Source organism: Crocodylus porosus, unplaced genomic scaffold, assembly GCF_001723895.1.
Source record: "Crocodylus porosus isolate Cpor-Errol unplaced genomic scaffold, CroPor_comp1, whole genome shotgun sequence".
NCBI lineage: Eukaryota > Metazoa > Chordata > Crocodylia > Crocodylidae > Crocodylus > Crocodylus porosus.
The window spans coordinates 28,267,698-28,287,770 of record NW_017728949.1 but is presented as its reverse complement, the minus strand read 5'-3'; the positions used below and the strand labels follow the sequence as shown (position 1 = coordinate 28,287,770).

General features: G+C 39.1%; 1 protein-coding gene across 6 annotated transcripts in view; it reads left to right on the top strand.

The window, feature by feature from the left end:
* The window catches only part of MYO1B (myosin IB), a 183,936-nt gene extending 165,319 nt beyond the window's left edge, over positions 1-18,617 (top strand). For all 6 annotated transcript variants that reach the window (XM_019554102.1, XM_019554106.1, XM_019554104.1 and 3 more), the window contains 7 exons: positions 3,079-3,153; positions 3,538-3,672; positions 5,051-5,157; positions 8,292-8,424; positions 9,577-9,729; positions 10,929-11,056; positions 15,505-18,617. In XM_019554102.1, coding sequence (XP_019409647.1) covers positions 3,079-3,153; positions 3,538-3,672; positions 5,051-5,157; positions 8,292-8,424; positions 9,577-9,729; positions 10,929-11,056; positions 15,505-15,628 — 855 coding nt within the window. In that variant the 3' untranslated portion in view covers positions 15,629-18,617. The remainder of the gene's footprint in view (positions 1-3,078; positions 3,154-3,537; positions 3,673-5,050; positions 5,158-8,291; positions 8,425-9,576; positions 9,730-10,928; positions 11,057-15,504) is intronic.
* The last annotated feature ends 1,456 nt before the right edge of the window (positions 18,618-20,073 follow it).

The following is a 20,073-nucleotide window of genomic DNA, read 5'->3' as shown; positions in this document are numbered from 1 at the left end:
GCGTGCACCTGCATGTTGGAGCAGGCAGTGAGGGAGGGGCCTGAGACAGCATAGCCCCGCTCCCGGCACAGGTGATAGCAGGGTTCCAGAGCCAGGCACAGCTATTTGTAGCCAGCCTGGGTTCTGGGCAGTGGCAGCAAGCAGTGGTCAGGCTGCAAACAGCTGCGCTGGGCTCTACAGCTCCAGCATCTGCTCCGTGCTGCCTCCTGGCTGTAGCCGCCCTGGCTCTGGGTAGCTGCTGCCAGCTGGGACCCCGGGCTGCTCCCAGCAGGCAGCTGGGACGCTGCAAGCCCTGCTGGGCACAGCCCAGGCTCCATCGCTGGCAGCAGTTACTGGGGCTGGCTGTGGCGTGCCGAGCAAAATGGCCTTGTGTGCTGTGCTCAGCATGTGTGCTGGGGGTTGCCAACCCGTGATTTAGTGGGTGTTATATTTGATGATAACATGACCCAGAAGAACTTTATCTCATTTTTTCCAAAGAGGTTCAAATGTTTGTATTAACTGTAATAAAAAGTAGTAAAAACTTCTTTAAGAAAAATTTATTGAGACTCGATATATACCTTGGAAGCAGATCTGGGTGTTTTAAGGTGCCATTTTTCAGAAGTCACTCTTCAGATTGGACTCCCACTTATAAGGTACTGGTGTCAAAGTAGGTCAAGTTTTATGATAAGAAACCAAGAAAGTGGCCCTTCTGAAAAGTCAAGAGGGCCACTGCATATCAAACATGCTTTTTTAAGGATTTCAAAACCTTTATCATGTTATACAGCAAAGATACGTCTTTGTCTAAATATGCTATGATTCTTTTAAACAATTTATTTATAGTATAATCTCTTTTTATAATGCACATAAAACTCACAGTTGTTCTGCAAATGAAAACAGACTAAATTCTGTGGCAAGATTCTAGCTACATACAATCATAACTATAAGCAACTGTAGGGAGTTGTTTGCTTGGTTGGGCACTAGATATCTTTTCACCTGAGATGTATGGGGAAGGAACTTTCATGATCAAGGTTTTCTAAATTTGTGACTTATTTTCCTGTTTTGATTGAATAGCATGAATAAAACTTCCCAGATATAGGCTGACTTGAAACTCTAGCACTTCCACAAAGGAATTGTATTATTGATATGTCTTTCCTACTCTACTGAGAGAGGCAGGTGGTGTGAGGGGCTGGAGGAGAGAGAGAGTTAATAGAGAGAGCATAAACTAATACATTAAAAACTAAGCTGGGAAATATTACTGCTCATGGAGTGTACTAGCTAAGGAGGACTTGGTGAGATATGGGGGTAGTGTGTCTGAGGAAGTTCCCTTTCATATTTTAGATGGGGATTGGGGTTGCAGGTACTAATCTGTTGTTAGGAAGATGATATACATCATAAAATTACAGTTATAGGGGTTGTGCTAACCAGAGGGCTAAACTTTAGTAGCATAATGAATTTATACACTTTACTGAATTTCTGAAGTTAATCAAAATAAAAGCTATGGCATATAGTAACATATGAAAACTCAGAATTTTTCTTACTTAACTAGCAAGAAAAATTATGAACAATATTGGAGAAGCTTAGTAAGAGGAAAGTTGTACAAATAATGTTAATTCTGTTAATCCATCAATTTGTGATTAAAGAGTAGCTTTTCCTGTGTTGTATGTTTTTGTCAGAAAGTTGAAAGATTTTTGTTTTCAAAATAGTGAGTTGCAGTAGAATGTATGTAACTCAGGATGGGACAAAGGTCTGGCTGCATTGAGTTTTGGGAATCTCTTTGCTTTTGGGATTTATCCAAATCACAGGATGTCACAGTTTTTTGGTTCAGGTGTGAACCCAAGAACACAAAGCAAGTTAGCCAAACCATTAACTTTTTTGATCTGAAGATAACTTCAAAGCCACAGTGCTTTTCATGATTCTCACTGAAACTCTCAGTGAGTTTGTTCCAAACTGGGTAAGGTTTGTAAAAAGGTTGGTAAATTTCAGCTAGCTTTGTATGCATTTTTGGGCTTGCTGCAAAACTTGAATCCAAGTATGTGCTGTTTCAGTTTGGAATTGATTATGATACAGGAAGTTAGTGACCATGATAATGAACACTGATAAGAACAATCAAGTATCTTAGGGTGTATCTACATGTGCAGTTAGCGTGCAGAAATAAACTCCGGTGTAGTTTGTGCCAGAGTTTATTTCTTCTGGGTGCCGTGTTTACACATGCACCCAGGCCTGCAGCATGTTATGCTGGGGCAGAGCAGCCCAAGGATGGGAGAGGGCCCTGGCGGTCACCCTGCAAGCTTGGGGCTGCTCCACCCCAGATCAGGGTACTGCAGAGAGACTGGTTAAAGCAAGAGGGTGCTATAGTACAGGGCTAGCCAGCTGGCAGACCCCACACTGTAGCATCCTTGTGCCCCAGTCACCATCTGTGTGCGTTTCAGTCTACTAAATGACTCCACCCTAGGATTGTACGTGTCCCAGACAGTACTATCCTCCAACAGAGTTAGTTAATTTACTATGCCTTAATACAGGTGCACATGTACACAGTAACACTTCACTGCAGAGCTAATAAGACAACTCTGCAGTAAAGTGCACTTGTAGATGCACACTTAGAGTAACATGTAAAATCACATACATAAAGTAAAAATGAAAAGTCTCCTATAAAAGTGGCTTTTAATGATTAATAAAGGATTTTTCTTCTAAACTTTATTATTTTGTAAGTTGGCTGACTAAGCAACAGTTATGGAAATTCACTGCTTGTCGCAGTCACCACTAACTTGTGTTTCTGATAATTCTCTTCAAAGAATACTTTTTTTTTATGTATAATTTTTCTCTTCTAAGAGTGCTTCCTTTTTTGGAAACGTATTGCTAAATTGGAAATGTATTTTTCAAGGTGCAAAGAATTATATTTTAGGTTACTTGTCTTTATGTGCATGAGTGTTCCCCATAACTTGAGTGTTCTGTGTTTTTCAGTTGCATCCAGGGACTGTACCTGAAAGTTCATACTTTCTTAGAATTTTTCTACAAATGCTTCTGTGCATTTATAGAATGAATTCTTGGATACACTTTAGATGTGTGTTTTGTTCTGAGGGTGTGTTTAATTTTTTTCAGGTTCGGAGAGAATACAGGAAATTCTTCAGAGCCAATGCTGGAAAAAAAATTTCTGAATTTATACTTCAGAAAATTGTACGTATGCACACTTATACATGTTTTAAAAGCTTGTTTTCTACCACATGTATAGCTACATGAAATATTAGCAGTCTTTGTAAGGCATTATCAAATTGTGTAAGTGTCAGCTTGAAAGCTTAAACATTTGAGTGCTGTAAAGAAGGAGCAGTAACGAGTTTTAAAGCTATGAGAACGCTCAGCAAATGCCATTAAGCAGCTCTAACCCCTGCCTCAATGGCATTTTTAAGTACATTTAGCTTTCCAAATTCATGAGCAAGTTTTAATAAAGTTGGGAATTGCAGTTAAATGATGATACATTTCGCCAGACGACAGCATCTTCCTTGTTTTAGTAACTCTAATGGGAGGAATTAATTAAATGACTTGCTTTCAAATTTATCACAGATACAAAAATACTTCTTGGAAATGAAGACTAAGATGCCTTCTCTGTCACCAGTAGACAAAAACTGGCCAGCAAGGCCTTACCTCTTCTTGGATTCAACTCACAATGAGCTAAAGAGGATCTTCCACTTGTGGAGGGTAGGGAATGTTTTGGTTGAGATTATATAAAATTTGGTTGTGAATTAGAAAGTTTGTTCATGGGCTGTGCATTTTTTAGGAAAGAATTCTTCCAGTTTTTGCCAGAATGGTTCTGCTTCACACACATTTTTTCCTTTGAATCATTCCACTTGGCCTTCAAGGTAAATTGTAGCCTTACATAGGCTAGAAGAGGAAAATGAAGTATTTTGTCTTCCATCTGCTGTTACTTGAATCATATTAATGCGTATTCTGCCTATTAATTAGATTGAGGTTTATTATAATCTTAATATTCATGGCCAGGATAGGCACTGCCTCTTAATCCATCACTACAAATAATCAGCAGAAAATTTTGCATGTGAACTGTGATTAGCAGAAATTTTGTTTTGGACCTTTTCGTGTAGGAATAGGTAAGAACTTTTTTCAGGGCTATAGAGACACTTAGTGCTGGTCATTCAGCAGCTGTGGCCTCACTGCAGTTGTGTTTTCCGCAAATTGTCGTGGGCAGAATTCTCTGAATGTAATTCTTTTAAAGTACTTTTCAGACTTACCAAAAATTACAAAAAATTTAAACTTTCTTCAGCCACACTGTTTTATGCATATGTTCGTATGTATTTGATTTTATTTGCTTATATTTTAAATTTGATTTCTGAAAATTGTGTTAATGTTCGAAGTAAAAGACCTCAAGCAAAGTGATTCTAAAATGAAACGTTTATGAAATTATAGTGGTGTCTGGTAAAAGGCATAAGATAAGCCTGATAGTTGCCTGAGTTATGTTAAATGACAGTGGGACAGTATGCCTATACCCAAAAAGATGTATAGTATAACCTCATGAATCCGGTATGCTCGGGACCGAGCATGTGCTGGAAGTGTGAAAATTTCTGATTTTTGAAACTGGAGCGGTGGATGGCAGTGGCAGCTGCTGTGTATAAGCTTCCCCTTCCACTGCTCCAGGACTGGCTGCTGCTACTCCCAATGGAGTATAGTTTTAAAAACTGCTGGATTTTTGCTAATTCTGGATTTTTGATATCCAGATTTATGAGGTTATACTGTATAAAGAGGCTTTTTATATTTGGGCAGTATTGGGATCTGAAGGAATTTTAGCTAACTGAACTTTAAACCATGTGTAAATTAAATATTTTCTTTTAAGTGTGTTAGAAACTATTTCCAATAGAAATCCAAAGTATCTAGTGTAAGGGAGAGCTGAAGTGCCTCTGTTAGTAGTTGCTATGTTACAGTGGTATGAAGGATGGAGTTGATTCACTCCAGAAATATACGATGCATCCTGAGCAATAAGTGAATACTAACCAGTGGTGTCTGCTACTTGAAAGTATATTTCAAAGAGCGATTTATGATTCATTTAATATGGCATGTTTTCTAGTGTAAAAAGTACAGAGACCAATTCACAGATCAACAGAAACTGGTATATGAAGAAAAACTGGAAGCCAGTGAACTTTTCAAGGACAAGAAGGCTTTATATCCAGCCAGGTAATGAATTATTTTGGTAGCACAGCTCATAGCATAAGATTAAATACTGCATCCTCGCATAGATTTAGGAGATTAAGGAGAAAATTTAGTTTATCCTAGCCAGTAGAAATTGCCATGTGTTTGTGGACCTTTGTAAACTCTAATGACAATTCTGAAAATGTGTAGTGTATGCATCATTGGCTTGATGAGCAGCAACTCTTCCATGATTTTGTTGTTATTTTCATTAGGCAAAATCACCTTGCTACTCGTTACCAGAAACCAGCACATTTTGTCACTGTAAGTTCTGAGACTGTTTGCAAATACAGCTGGGTCCTGTGCAGGGGCCAAGAGCACAAATACAGGAGAAAGGTGTGTCCTCTATACAGTAAATAGTAAAGGAAACCAGCTACCTCTTCCTTCTTGGCTTAGATGGTAGTGTTTTTTTTTACAAGTAACCTCAGAGGAAGAGGAAAGGATGTACACAGGCAATGACAACCCAGCAGAGGCAATGAAGAAGGAGTTTGCCGCACAACACAAACCCCAGTCACTCAAATTCTACATGGGGAGGGCAACAGGGAGAGTTTACTACTTCATCCCATCTCCAGCAACAGCCAGTGATGACTGGTTGCTTTAAAACTCTGGTTGTGTAATACCTGTTGCAATGATTTTTTTTCAGCTCTGTGCTAATACAAACAAAAGAAGCAAACAAAAATAGTTTCTGCTAACAGGTTTGCTTTTCAAGCTTAACTGACGCTGTGTTTTCGTAAGCAATTCTGTGTGGCAATGTTAGTACAAAGACTAGGTCATTTTACAGTGAGACATGTAAGAGATGCTTTTAAATAGTGAAACTTGAAAGCTACAGTTATGTAGGTATTTGTTTCTATTCGAAAGCCTTTTTCTATTCAGACAGATTTTAGATTGGCTAAAAATTATACACCCTAAAATTCTCTTCGCAATGTCTCAGATAGATAAAGACCTGAAAATATCAACATTTCTGAAAAGTTCTGTGATAATGCTGCCTGTGCAGTTAATATTGCTTAAGTGGCTGCAGCAGCTGTCTATGTAGTTATTTGAGTGGCTAACATATTTTTCTAGTGCAGTATAAATGACAGAGTAAGGTTTAGGTATCTTTAAAGAAGTTGAATTGGAATTTAAGACATGAGTGGAACTGAGACATGGAGCTGTTTCAGCAGAAGCATCTTGAGTGTCTTGAAGAACACTGAATGAAGCAAAAATGATTCATGGGAGAAAATTTAGAATATTGTAGGAAAGATACATTTGCTATATTTTTATAAATATAAACTCTTCTTAAATTAGGCTTGTGTAGAAAGATTCAGTGATAAAATCTGAAGTTAATCAGTGTAGAAGAAAGTCCTGTTCTTTAGATTGTTCATTTTAGTTTGGTTCATTTTACCATCAAACAATATCTCCAGTGAGAAAAACATCCCATCATCCACTTACCTTTTGAAGTTATTCTGTCCCACACTGGTGCTGTCAGTGAATACAAGAATGTGTATATAATACACTTCAGCATTTTGCAGCCTCCCTCAGATGCTACAGTAAATTCCAAATGCAGAGTTTAGTTGGTTTTTCTGCTGTGATCATATGGCACCAGTAGCCAAACGTTGAGGGACAGCTTCTTTTGCTGAAGAAGCAATGACAGCAACACCTGTACCATCATAACACCTGTACTTTGAGAATTCCAGTTGTTTCATGGTAATGTTGTGCTGTCCTTGCTTTAGTAGTTGAACATCATGTCTTATGCATTGCTCTCTAATTTCTGCTATGACTCATAACATCACATATGGGCTTCTTTGTAATATTTAAAATACATAGAACTAAGTAGAGTCCAAATCTTGCACAGAGATAAAAAAGCAGTTGTGAGGTACCCAACTGTAAAGGAGGGGCCTGCTTGGGGTCCATTTACTGTTGGCCCCCCACCTGTTATGGACCAACTGCCTGCCTTCTTTCCTGCCATGCTTTGTTAATTAAATGTTGTTAATTAAGCGGGAGGCTGCCCATTGCATTCCCTGATGCCAGGGGGCACTAGCTGTGGCTTCGTTCCTCCCCTACACCACAGCCCAAGCCTCACAGATGGTATTTGTGAATTCCTCTTTATGTTGGGGTCTTGGCTGCTGTGGGGCGACCCGTTTCCTCTCTAGCTAGGCCTATCAGTCAAAAAAAACCCCCACGAATCAGGGTTTGACTCCCAGGCTCTAGCTCTCAAAAAAACCCTCAATCCGGCTCCTGCTCCTCTCTGATCCTGGGTTCGGCTCACCCCTGAATACTGCGCCCTCTCTGGCTCTGGGTTCAGCTCGCCCCCCGAGTACTATGCCCTCTCTGATGCTAGGGTCAGCTGACCCCTGAATATTGCGCCCTTTCTGGCGCTGGGGTCCTCACACTTCAGTGGGCCCCAATGAGGCCTCCTCCTCCTTCCCCAAACAGCCTCATCCAAACCACCAGTCTTAACATTCAACACAAAACATAGGCTTTAAAAGCCATATAATGGAAAAATTATAATATAGAAACGAGAGGTAACATGCCTGCTTACTTTAGGTGATCATGAGGATGGCTCAGGGCATGGCGTAGTCTTCTGACAGAGACTGCAACCATAGCACCATGGTCATTAGGAGTCCACCTCCCTGCTGTCCCTCTGGCCCTCTCCACTTGCCATATGTAGGGTCCTGGCCTTCCTCTTCCTGTCACCTGACTAGCTGACAGGGCTTGAGCCTTAACCCCTACTTGACCTGCCAGCTGTGACTGGAAGGTTCTGGACTTAAAGGGACTACCCTGTCTCTTAGTAACAGGGTTAGGGTTCCCTGTTACTCCAACTCTTTAAAAAAAACGGAGCCTATGACAAATTGGAGAGTCAGCTTGGATGTTTTAGGTAGGGGAGATCCTGCCATGAGCTGGGGTTGGACTAATGAACTCCTGAGGTCTTCTCCAGCCCTATTTTTCTATACTCTTACATATTTTCATGATGTTCACCATACATTTTACAAACTTACGTGGAGGGAGTGCATCAAACTAGATACCTGTGAATATAGTATTGGGGACTGCTGTATGTATTGCAGCAACATTGCAGACCCTACACTAGGGTATGAATGTTAGAGGATTTAAATTTCCGTGTTTCCTATATTTTTATCCTTTAATAGTGTTGGACAGCCATTCCAAGGGGCTTATCTGGAAATCAGCAAAAACCCAAAGTACAAAAAACTCAAAGATGCTGTGGATGAAAAGATCATCATTGCTGAAGTTGTGAATAAAATCAATAGAGCTAATGGGAAGGTAATCAAATAGAACTGTTTCACCTAGAAGGACATTTTGACACAATGGTTTTTGTTTTAAGTGAACATATAGGGTGGTTGCATTTTTGTTTCAACTTACTCTGAAGGTAATAAAATACCGATTTGAAGGTACTTTCAGGAGGAGTGATTTAAATGACCAGTTTTAATTTTGATACACATACTCTTTACTCTATTTTAGTTTGATTTTTGCATTTGTAATTTGGAACTGTTTTACTAAAGAGAGATTGATTCTCACTGATTAGTAACCATTAAGCCATGTTGATTTGCAGTTAAATTTAGCCTTTACATTTGATACTACATTTTGCTAACCAAGAGAATAAATTACATGCACATTTTAAGCAAATTAATAGGTTAACAGGAATTTAACACTTATTTTATTTTGTAAGAAAATAGTGAAAGACATTTTTATTTACTAGATGATTAATGTTTTTAATTGTAAGTTAAACTGCTATTGGGTAGAAATTGGAATTCAATTAAATGCAAAAAACTAGCCAGTTAAAATGACAGTTCTAACAACTAATGCAAATTAAATGTGGTAGATATATTATATTTTAAAAAGCAGTTATTAAAAGAATTATTAATGGCAGTTACTAAATAGAACTGTTAATTTTTGTTACCATATGCTTAAAATTTTAGAACTAGTTTTAAAACTAATCTTAGCTTCTCATATTTAAAAATGTATATATCCTAGGCTCAATTCTTTATACATTATGCACCCAGAATTTAGATTGAATTCAGTGGATATTGACAGTGCATGGGGAATATATAATCAGGGTCATTCTGATTTTTGTTTCAGGTATGTATGTATGTATGTATGTATGTATGTATGCTGAATTTTTATTTTTAGATTGTACAACTCTATGTATGTAACTTAGATTGTGATTTACATAATAGTAGGGCTAGAATGAAGAAACCGAGTTTTTAATGTTTTTAGGTTTCTGAATCCAGTCACATAAATAAGTGACCTAGTTTTCAGTGGGGCTAATCGAACTGCAGGATGCACTGAAATTTTAAAACAGGTTTAAAAATCTGGGCCAGTGCTCTTAACTTGATGAACCTTTGCTCTTTTAATCAGATACTGTGTGAAGGTCTCATCGGTGTGTTTATATAGCTAACTTTTTTTTTTTGGCAGGCTACATCCAGGATTTTCTTGCTAACAAACAGTAATGTCCTACTTGCTGATCAGAAGTCTGGAAATATCAAATCAGAGGTTCCCTTGGGAGATGTTACTAAAGTGTCCATGAGTTCCCAAAATGATGGTTTTTTTGCTGTGCACCTCAAAGAGGTAGAATTTAACTTTGAATTAAATGATAAAGTGACTTAGCAGAAGCACAGTCAATTTCAGTGTTAGATTTAAGACCATGTAGGTTTAAGACAGATGTACAAAATGTGCCATAGTTGTGAAACAGTGGATTTGAACCTACCAAACCCAGTAGTGTAGTTGCTAATTCTTGAGTTATTTGTTCATTTATGAAAATAAGACGTCAAATTTTGCTCGAGTCTTCTCAATGTTATACTCTTTCCATGAGATAAATGGCACCGTATTTTGTGTTTTATTCACACTTAAATTTCTGGTTTTTTTCACTCCTTTTATAACTTTCCCTGATTCTTGAGTGTCACTGAAATATGACATTAGGCCCAGTATTTCTTTCCTGTTTAGGAAAGATCAGTGTAAATGGCTTACCAGTATTTTTCTTTAGATGTCCATTAACATCTACTATATGCTTTTTAAAAAGCATGTATTATTATTTTATCTTTATATTATGTACTTATTGCAGCTTTTTGCATTTGCTGGTAATTATTTTACCATTCAAGTTTTCTGGAAGGTCAAAGAAGTCAACATTATTACGTAACTAATTTGGTTGCCAATTTAAAGATAGTTTCGGTTTTTTTTCTCTTTATTGTTTGTATCACCTCTTTATATCCATTAAGCCAGCATTTTTTTTGTTTCATAAATGGAGCTGACATTATCCCAGCTGTTTTGTTAAACATATGCAATTTATCTAGTGCCTTGCCATACGAAAATATTCACTTGTGTGCCGGTACCATCAGTTGGTATCCGTTCCCTCCTTGAAAATAGCATGATTTGTTGTGGTACAGGCAGCAGAGGGAGACTAAAATAATACACTTTTGTGGGATCTAAAAAAGTAAGTGGCTTTTTAGTTAGGAGCAAATGGAAACTTACCATGCTGTTTAGAAACCCAGGGGACTTTCTTATTGGATATTAAGGTTGGATAATATTTTAAGCCTAAACTTGGGCTGTATTTCTTTTTAATTTAGAAGAAAATAGGCTGCAGGTTATTGGTGGTAGAAATCATTCCTTTTAACCTTGATTAGTGGTATGTTTTGCTGGTCTTTAACACTGCTTTTTTTAATTATGGGAGGATGGCATACGAACGATGGCTTTTGAAATGTACTATATAAATAGTGCAGGATTTTTCTGAGTATTCTTGGCAATTAGAACTAAGTTTCTTTGTGTTTCAGGGCTCAGGAGCAGCTGGTAAAGGGGATTTCCTGTTCAGCAGTGATCACCTTATTGAAATGGCCACCAAGCTTTACCGTACCACTCTCAGTCAAACCAAGCAGAAGCTCAACATTGAGATTTCCGATGAGTATGTTTATTTTTTTGTATTTCCTTCAGAGCAGCATTGTAGTAGCTTTGTGTGTCAAGACTCTAATACTGGAAAAAGAAAGCATTGTGCAGCTGGTGACTGAATAGCAATGTATAAACATGGATTCCAGTGTTGGGTCCTTTATTTCTGTGACATTTACTATGGAAATACTTTTTAAAAATGCATTTCAAATTAATGTAAATTTGAGCAAAAATTTGAAAACAATAGCATCTCCCTGTTTTTTCTTAATATAGTAGCAAAATCCCTTCTAGTATACTTCACCCTTACTTCACATTTTCTTCACATCTAAAAGAATTAAGACTGTTCCCAATAAGGGTCTGTTTTACAATATTGGATGGAGAGGTGAATGGTATCAAAATCTAGTTCCCGTGTGTGGCTTGGATTGTCCAACGCACTTATTTGATCTTCTGTCTGAGGTTGTCAGTCATCTTTCCTGCTAACAACCTAAATCCTTTGGGCCTTCCAGCCTTTATTGTGGATGTCTTTGTCTTGGAAATTAAAACCCCTCAGGCATATGTTATGCTTTGCATTTACCCACACTGAATAATTTAACAGTTTTTAGCAGTTCCCTCCCCACTGATGGTGAGAAATTGTTCCATGGTTCCTTTTGCAGTGCAAACTCTAAAAACACAAGCACAGATACGAGTTGAAGAAAAACACAGCCTCATGACTGCTTTTTGAGAAGAGAGCAGAAGTAGACAAGCATACCACTTACATGAGGTTTTGATTAGTTGAGGGTGCTAACTTTCCATTGGAGTACTTTTACGTTCATATAGTTAATTGGAATAATGCTGCAGGGCTAAGGCTAACTGAACCAATCGGTTGTGTCAGTTGGTTCAAGATTTAATAGGGCTGCCTTTCCTATTATATTGTTACTGTTGTTAGCAAAACTCTCACCAGATATGAAAAACCAACCACTAGGTATTGTTCCAGGAAGTCAGAATGTCAAGGAAAGTGCAGCCCTGCTGACAGCCTGTGAATGCAGGGGCTAATGGTATTTTCTGAATGCTCTGTAACTGCAAGCTCTGAGCAAGTGACTTTGTAGGGTCTGGGATTGTATAGCAGGAAACATGTATTGAAAAGAAGCTCTGCAAAGTGCAGTCGCTTCCTCTCTTGAGCTCTTCAGTCAACTTGATTTTTGTGGTTTCCTGCTGAAGGGAAAATTTTTCAAAGGTTTTGGCTTTTGCTGGAAGACTTAAGGATGCTGAAAGGAAAATCGGCTTATTATGGAAGACTTTTGAGGTCAGTGAGCAATAAAAGCCGAAGAGTGGTCTGTTGCTATCTTGTTTACTGTTCTTGGCATTTCTTTTAGGCACCATTTCATTTGGTAATATTCAGTTGAAAGAGAAAAAATTCAGAAATGCTTAGTAAGAGTATGCTGATGTTTTACAGCGATTCAGAGGACTGCTTTACACTCCCGGTAGAATTGGAGGGTTAAGGAAGCCATATTTATTGATTGTGGACAATAGGAAATGGCTCACAGAAACTTAAAAAATGAGGAGAAAATAACATTTCCTGATTGCTAAATAGAAGGTTGTGAAAATGGATTGAACATAAAAAATGAGAGTTACTATGTTCCAGAAATATTGAATGGAAAGAATCCAAACAAAAATGTTCTAAGCTTTCATAGTTATGGGACCTTGGCTGTCAGTGCCACAAATTGTAGAAGGAAGGATTTTTGGAAGATAGTATTTTTTTTATTGAACCAACTGCATGGGAAGACTAACTGTAGAAGCAACCTAGTTTATTCCACATAAACAAGAAGTCCCTCAGGATCTCAGTGAAGCACTGGTATGGTCTTTATTACACTTCCAGTACATTGGCTTTTTTAGTTTAGGAACGGTCTTCATTGTAAAGAAGTGTCTGAAGCAAAATGCCAAAGCTATTGGTCAAAGGGATTACTGGCTCTAGGGGAGTCTTTATTAAAGGAAGAGGTATGGGGATATAACATAGGCCATTTCATCCCATACATTAATTTTATTGATTTTGGGACTAAGATAATACGTGAATATGACAAATGATCCTTGATTGTGATGTGATAAATCAGAAGTAAAGCAACCTTTGCAGCTGAACACACAGATTGGCTCACAGACCACCAGTCAAAAGATAACAGGAAGTTCTTGTCCTTCATACAAAGCAGGGGAAAATGGCAAGAAGAGTCCCTGCATGCACTGCTTTTCCACTGAGATGGTGTAGAAAAATGGACATTAGCTGCCTCCCTCTCTGCTGCCTTTGTTTCTGCTCTACGAGGGGGATAAAACCTCCATTTCTTCTGATAATGTGGAAGGAGATATTGTGAAGTGTATGACTGAGAGGGCAGGGGACAGAGGCTCTGTATCTGGCCATCAGTCTGGTGCCCCCATTAGATTGACATCTGAGTCTGGTGCCCTGCTCACCACCTTTCCCTCCCTCCCCTCACACACAGATACACTTCTGGTAGGGAGTAGAAGAAGTAGAGGTGATTAAGCACTTAAGCCTGGGGGGGAAGGACAGTCCAGTGGTGAGAGAACTAGTCTGTGTTGGAAGACCCATATTCATGCAAGCTCTGATTTTCACTAATTTCCTTTGTGACTCTAGGCTACATTACTAAGTCTGTCTGGGCCACAGATCCTAAACTGTAGAATAGGAATGATAGAACTTTACTATTTCATAGATTTCACAGATTGCATAGACATTCAGGCTGGAAGGGCCCCCGGAGGATCATCGAGTCCAGCCCTCTGCCCCAGGGGCAGAAAGCCGGCAGGGATCATAGGATCCAAGCAAGATAAGCATCCAAATATGTCTTGAAGGCGTTCAAAGTGGGTGTTTAAACTTCCTCCAGTGGCAGTCTATTCCAAACCTTGGGGACTCGGACAGTAAAGAAGTTCTTCCTTACATCCAGTCTGAATCTGTCACGGTAGAGTTTGTGACCATTTGATCTTGTCATCCCTTGGGGCACTCTGGTGAACAGATGCTCCCCCAGATCCTGATGAGCACCCCTGATAAACTTATAGGTGGCCACCAGACCACCCCTGAGCTTGCGCTTTTCCAGGCTGAAGAGTCCCTGGTTGTCACAAGGTTGTTTGTAGGGGTGCACCGATAGAGATTTTGGAAGCCGATACCAATAGCTGATTTTTAAGGAGGCATATCGGCCGATACCAATCCAATTTCCAATACAACTGTGTGCAGCTAGTAAGTCTGTTGTGGTAGAAGGGGGAGGGGGAGGGAAGGAGGATGGGGGGACAGATCAATGCCCCCACAGTGAGGGAGGAAGTGGGGCAAGGGCTGGGGCAGATGTTGCCCAACTGGGCAGGGTGGGGCACGGTAAAGAGGAGGGGGGGGAACATGTGCCCACAGGGCAGGGCAGGCTGCCATTGGGCTGGAGTCAGGGCTACTCTGGGCTCTTCTCGATGTGGACTGGGCTCAGGGCAGGTGGTGGTGGAGCTGAGGCAAAGTTTGTGGGGTCTGTAGTCCCTCTCCCAGTGTTGCTGCCGCCCACCCCAAGCACAACCCCCACCAAGAAGAGTCGGCTGCAGCTCACCCTGCCTTGCACAGATCTTGAGGGGCACATGCTTCCCCTTGTGGCCCCCAGATGAGCCATGGTTCCACCCTGCCCTGCCCTGGCTGGGTTGCACCTGCCCCAGCCTCCCTCCCTCCCTCACTGCGAGGGGCATTGATCTGCCCCCCTCGCCCCTTCTACCCCAACAGACTTACCAGCTGCACACAGCTCTCCACGCTGCCACTGTGCGCATGCCCGGGCATTTATCAGCCAAATTATCGGCTGAATTGGCCCAATTTGCAATACAACCAATTTTCTTTATATCGGTACTGATCCAGTATGGACCGATGAATCGGTGCACCTCTAGCTGGTTGAGGAGCTTTGATAATGAAGTCACCACTGTCCTTTGAGTTTGACATTAAGCTATCTGGAATTGGAACATTCCAAAATTCAGAAACTCTGTACAGATAGAATACTTTATATTATCAACTGAGCAAGCGTCTGTTTGTTTGATTATAGCCAATAAATATATTCTTTCTCAAAAGCAGGGTGGAGAAAACCAAAACCCGGGGGAGGGGAGTGTTGGGCATTGGCAAGTTATATTTCTAGTGCATATTCAACACGTTTTTCTCATTTGTAAATGGGAATAACATTTACTGCCTTACTGACAAAGGATTAGTCTGTCCAGTATCTTAAGCATATAAGTCGCTATATGGACAGTATAGCAAATTATTTGTCACTTTGATATTTCCAGATATTAATACAGCTTTTTCAAGCAGGCTGTTTTTGAATTATAGAAGGGTAGAGTATTACCCTTCTCGCATGGAACTGCAGAATATAATGTTGGGAGGTATTATAGTATCTAGTACATAGTCTTGCAAAAAAGGCCTATGTTATTGAACATGTGGTTTTACCCTTCTTAATTAAAATCCATTCTGTTCCATCTCAGGTTCCTGGTTCAATTCAGACAAGACAAAGTATGTGTGAAATTCATACAGGGAAACCAGAGAAATGGCAATGTCCCGACTTGCAAACGAAAAAACAACCGTCTCCTTGAAGTTGCTGTACCTTAACTACAGTTTGGTTCTGCTCCATTTCATGGACTTGTTTCTTTGTAATAGTGCAATGTTAGTTTGGTTTTTTTTTCCTTTTTGGAGGGGGAGGGGGGCACTGCCAGTGGCTAATAGCTTTAGAAACCCTTGGCAAATTATTTGACCACTTGATGGTTAAATCTCTTGTTCATGCAGTACATACAGACTTTGTCCAGTGGCAGCATTTTACGAACTGGCAACTCTTACATATGATATGCGCTCTTTGTTTAGTTATTTCATTTTAGTGCAACATACCATAAATCTCATATTCATGACAAATTACTAATCTCATTATACTATAAATCTGCTTACACAGAAGATATATAGATTGCATCATAAAAATATTGATGATTATGGATGCATTTTTATACCAATCTGTGCTGGTGTTCTAAAGGGTTAATTGTTTACTATCATTGGAGAGGCTGGCAAAATTATGGGAATGAAACAGTAACTTTAATAGTAAACAGCTCTAATACATATGTAACTTGATCTTTAATGGAACATGGTTCAGGAAAATCCTGTTCTGCACAGCAGAAGGAATGTACGACTGTATATGCAGCATCTGTGTGTGGTTTTTATTTTTAGTAAAGGTTTTGAAACAGGCTTTTAATTAGGTCAGATACTTTTAATTATTTTATATGCTTGGAAGCAGTAAAATTAAGGAGGGGACATGTATTTCTTTAAGTCATGAAAGCTCTACAGTTCGAAGTATATTTTTGTTCTGCTTTTTTCTTTAATTACCAGTTAGCTTTAAATACTGAAAAATAGAATAGTATTCCTGATAAAAATAACTGCTAGGAATTTAAACTGCTTTTTAATCAAGTGATTACAAAATCAAGTGATTTTGTTTAGATATTGGCATGTATAATGTGCAATAAAACATTTGTGACATTTTGTGAAAATTATTTATAATACACACTTGTGTATAAGAGGGATGATTGGTACAACCTGCATAGATACGAAGTAGGGATTAAATTAGGTTGGTCTTGCTCTCAGTTTTTTAGAATGTATGCTAAAGTTGTCAGTTTGGGGAAAGTACATAGAATGTAAAAGTTTCTTATTTTGGGGGAGGGTGTATATAAATTGGCATTACGAAAATAGAATTGTTCTAATTCTGTGCTTTTTGGTACTCCTATGTTATAACCATATTTTTGTATTTCAGACTTTTTTAATAAGTTGTGTGCCTGGTGTAATGTGTGCACAGAAACACTTTACAATCAAGAACTGTGTTATAAACTTCCAGTTTAACTGATTGCAGTTAATCTTTTATAAACCAGAAGCATTAGTTGAATGGATTGATTTATGCGGATTTTTAAAGCTCTTTTAGATAAGAAAAATGACTCGAGTGAAGGTTTGTTGAATGTGCTTGTTGATCTGTTGATGCAAAGACAGTTGAGAAATACTGTATTCTTGCAGTCTGATGCAAGTATCTGTCTTCAAAGATAGGTTAAAACACCAGGTATCTGATGTGCAATGCTGAAAGCTCAAGCATAAATAAAGATAAGAAAAGTTCAGAGTCTTGTTAGTCTCCTGTTGATGAAGTTATGTAGTATGCATGGATACAAGTGAACGTTTGGCTAAGATCATGTGTAGAGTTCTACTGAAATGTAGTTTGTTGGTATTAAAACAGTGCTTACTGCAGTAGAAACACTAAGGTTTCAGATAAAGTCCTTAAACGTCTGGGTCAAGTACAGATGTTATACTTTTACCAGTATACGTGATCAAAAACCAGTCTACACCTGAAACAAAATGGAAGGTCTGCACACAAAACTGATTTATGCTCATAACAGAAGTTCAGCAAACACAGACTGGTTTAAAATGGTGGAACCTGGTCTAAGATTTGCCCCTGACCTCCTCCATGTGTTATGTTTGCTACCAATATAAACTATACCACCTACAGAAAAACATGTAACTTAGATCTATTCTGCCTCGGGCTTTTTGAATGTCTGTACCTAGCCCAAGAAAGCAAATTATTGCATTTCTAAAATTAAAATTATTGACACTGCCTTAGGGTAAAACAGAATGGTTTTGCTGTAACTTGGAAGGTTACTTAAACTGTTGTCTCCTTACCATGATGGCAGTAGCTTTGAATGGTTATAGTGATTGACATTTTCTGTTAAACCTCTCTGAAATATGACAGAAGCTACCTTGTCCTTAGTCCTTTATTTTGAGCTGTTGTGTATTACTAAAATTTATAATCCATTAATTTGACAAAACTAAATTTTAAAAGCATCCTAGAAATGCTATAATTAAGAAAGCATACAAAGTAAGTTTAGTATGAATTTCTAGAGCAAAATTAGGATGCACTCCAATTATAATTCCATTGCCTTAAGAACACAGCACAAAAATGGTAATATCATATTTTATGTCTCATTCTTCATATACCTTCAGTTTGAATTTCCACTTGGCAAAGTGCAGTCTAGTTAAAAGCTACAAGGGTTTATAAAGCTGTTTATATTTTGAGACTACTTTCTATAGGAACTTAGGGGGCCAAATTTTCAAAAATAGCCTAAAAATAAAGAAAGTAAACATCTAAATTCTGTCATTTGTTCCTGTAGTTGTTTGCTGGTTTAAAAATTAGAAGTGAACTTATGGTACACGTGAACATTTGGCCCACAAAATCAGTTTTCCTTCTGATCTGTTTAGGGAGTCACTATATAAATTACTTTAATTTTATTTGTTGTGTGTATTTAAAATGACCATAGTGAAAGGGCAGCAAAAGTGTTTAAAGAATATAGTCTTACACCTTGGTTTCTACTGTGCCATTTTTTTTAGGACCTTTGCAAATTTTAGCCTGTTTATTAGTTCAGACTTTGATAGTACCAATGGACACCTTTAAAAAAATTGGATTCTAAATGTACAGTGGAAGTTAACTGAACATAAATTATTCAGCTATACTAGCTTAGTCATGATATTTTAATGTTTAGACTGAGTATTCAGGGTGTTGAAAATAAAATGCAAGGTCATTTGATTTGTTTCCTTTTTCTTCCACTTCTTTTCTTAACCTAATATTGCACAGTTGTAAAGTGGGGAGAAATACTTTGGTGCTAAACTTATACAATCATTTACCTGAAGGTATCGGTAAAGGCTCATCAGTGGCCAGAAATTACTGTTAGACATCATAGCATAAAAATAATATTATGTTTCTAGACCCTACATCCTCCTCCATATGCTACCTGTACTCTTCCTCAATCTAGTATAATTAAAGCATACAAAAAATCTAGCTGTGTTAATTATAAACGATACTGATATCTAATGTCATAAAGCATAAATTCTGTATTCTTTGTGCTATTTTCTTGCGAAACAGCCTCTCTTTCCAAGTGATTTCACAATAACATTTTTCAAGTTGTGTTCCAATGTTCATTTCTAGCAGTGGACATTTTCCACGGTTAGAAACAATTCTAGGAGAGGGGGCAGTACAGACTTTCAGTCTGCACCCAATGTTCCCTCTAAAGTGTAGCAGTCCGTGAGCGCGTTGCTTTCGTCCATGAGCATGTTGCTTTGGTCCGTTCCCGAATTAGTCCTGCCTCCCCCTTTTGGTGGTCGCCACTTTAGTCTGCCCCACAATATAACACAGTATAACAACAAAAGATGATCATTTCTTTAACTTAAAGGAATAAACTAAAAAAAAAAATTATTACACTTGGATTCAACTGTAAGGCCAATAACTGGAAATTGTCCCCGGGACGAGCCTAGGCCCCTCTGATGCGTGCCAGACAGCCATGTGAGGGCATGTGGGTGGCCCCTGATCTTTGTGTGGGGCAAGGTTGGGTGGGACTTCTGTTGTGTTTTACAGTGCCCACCCTGGATATCCAGAGACAGGTGAAGGCAACCTAGTGGCCTTCCATCTTCCACCCCATGCCCATCATCTTGAATTTGGAAGCAATGGGAAGATAAATGAGCTGTCTTGTTAAACTTCCAATTTTCTCCCCCTTTGGCAAAATGTTTACCCTGAAATCTTGGAGGAAGGACAGGCCTCAAGCACATACTTGGCAAATTCAGGGTCACATCTGTTCCCGAACTTGCAGGCTCGCCACAGAAACCTTGCCTTAAATTTGCACACTGCACCAATGCCCTCTGCTCCAATCCTGCTGTGACTCCAATCTCCACACATCTTGACTCTTCGAGGGTCTCCTTAAAGCCCCACTGTAAAGTCCAGTGCTCCTCAGTCGCATAAGTGGTGCAACCATGCAGTCTCCTGTGCTCAGCTGCACCCCAACAGTCTCTGCACATACTTCTACATTCCCTTGATGCAGCCTTTGAAAGCGGTGTGGTGCCATGTGCGTCCTGCCCCTGGGTAGACAAGGCAGCGAGGAGGCGCATGGCATCAGAGCTTGGGGTGAAGCTCGCCCGAAGGGGTTGGGGAGCAGAGCAGTTCCCCAGAGCCGGTGGAGGCCATGTGGTTCCTGAGTCTGCTCCAGCCCCCA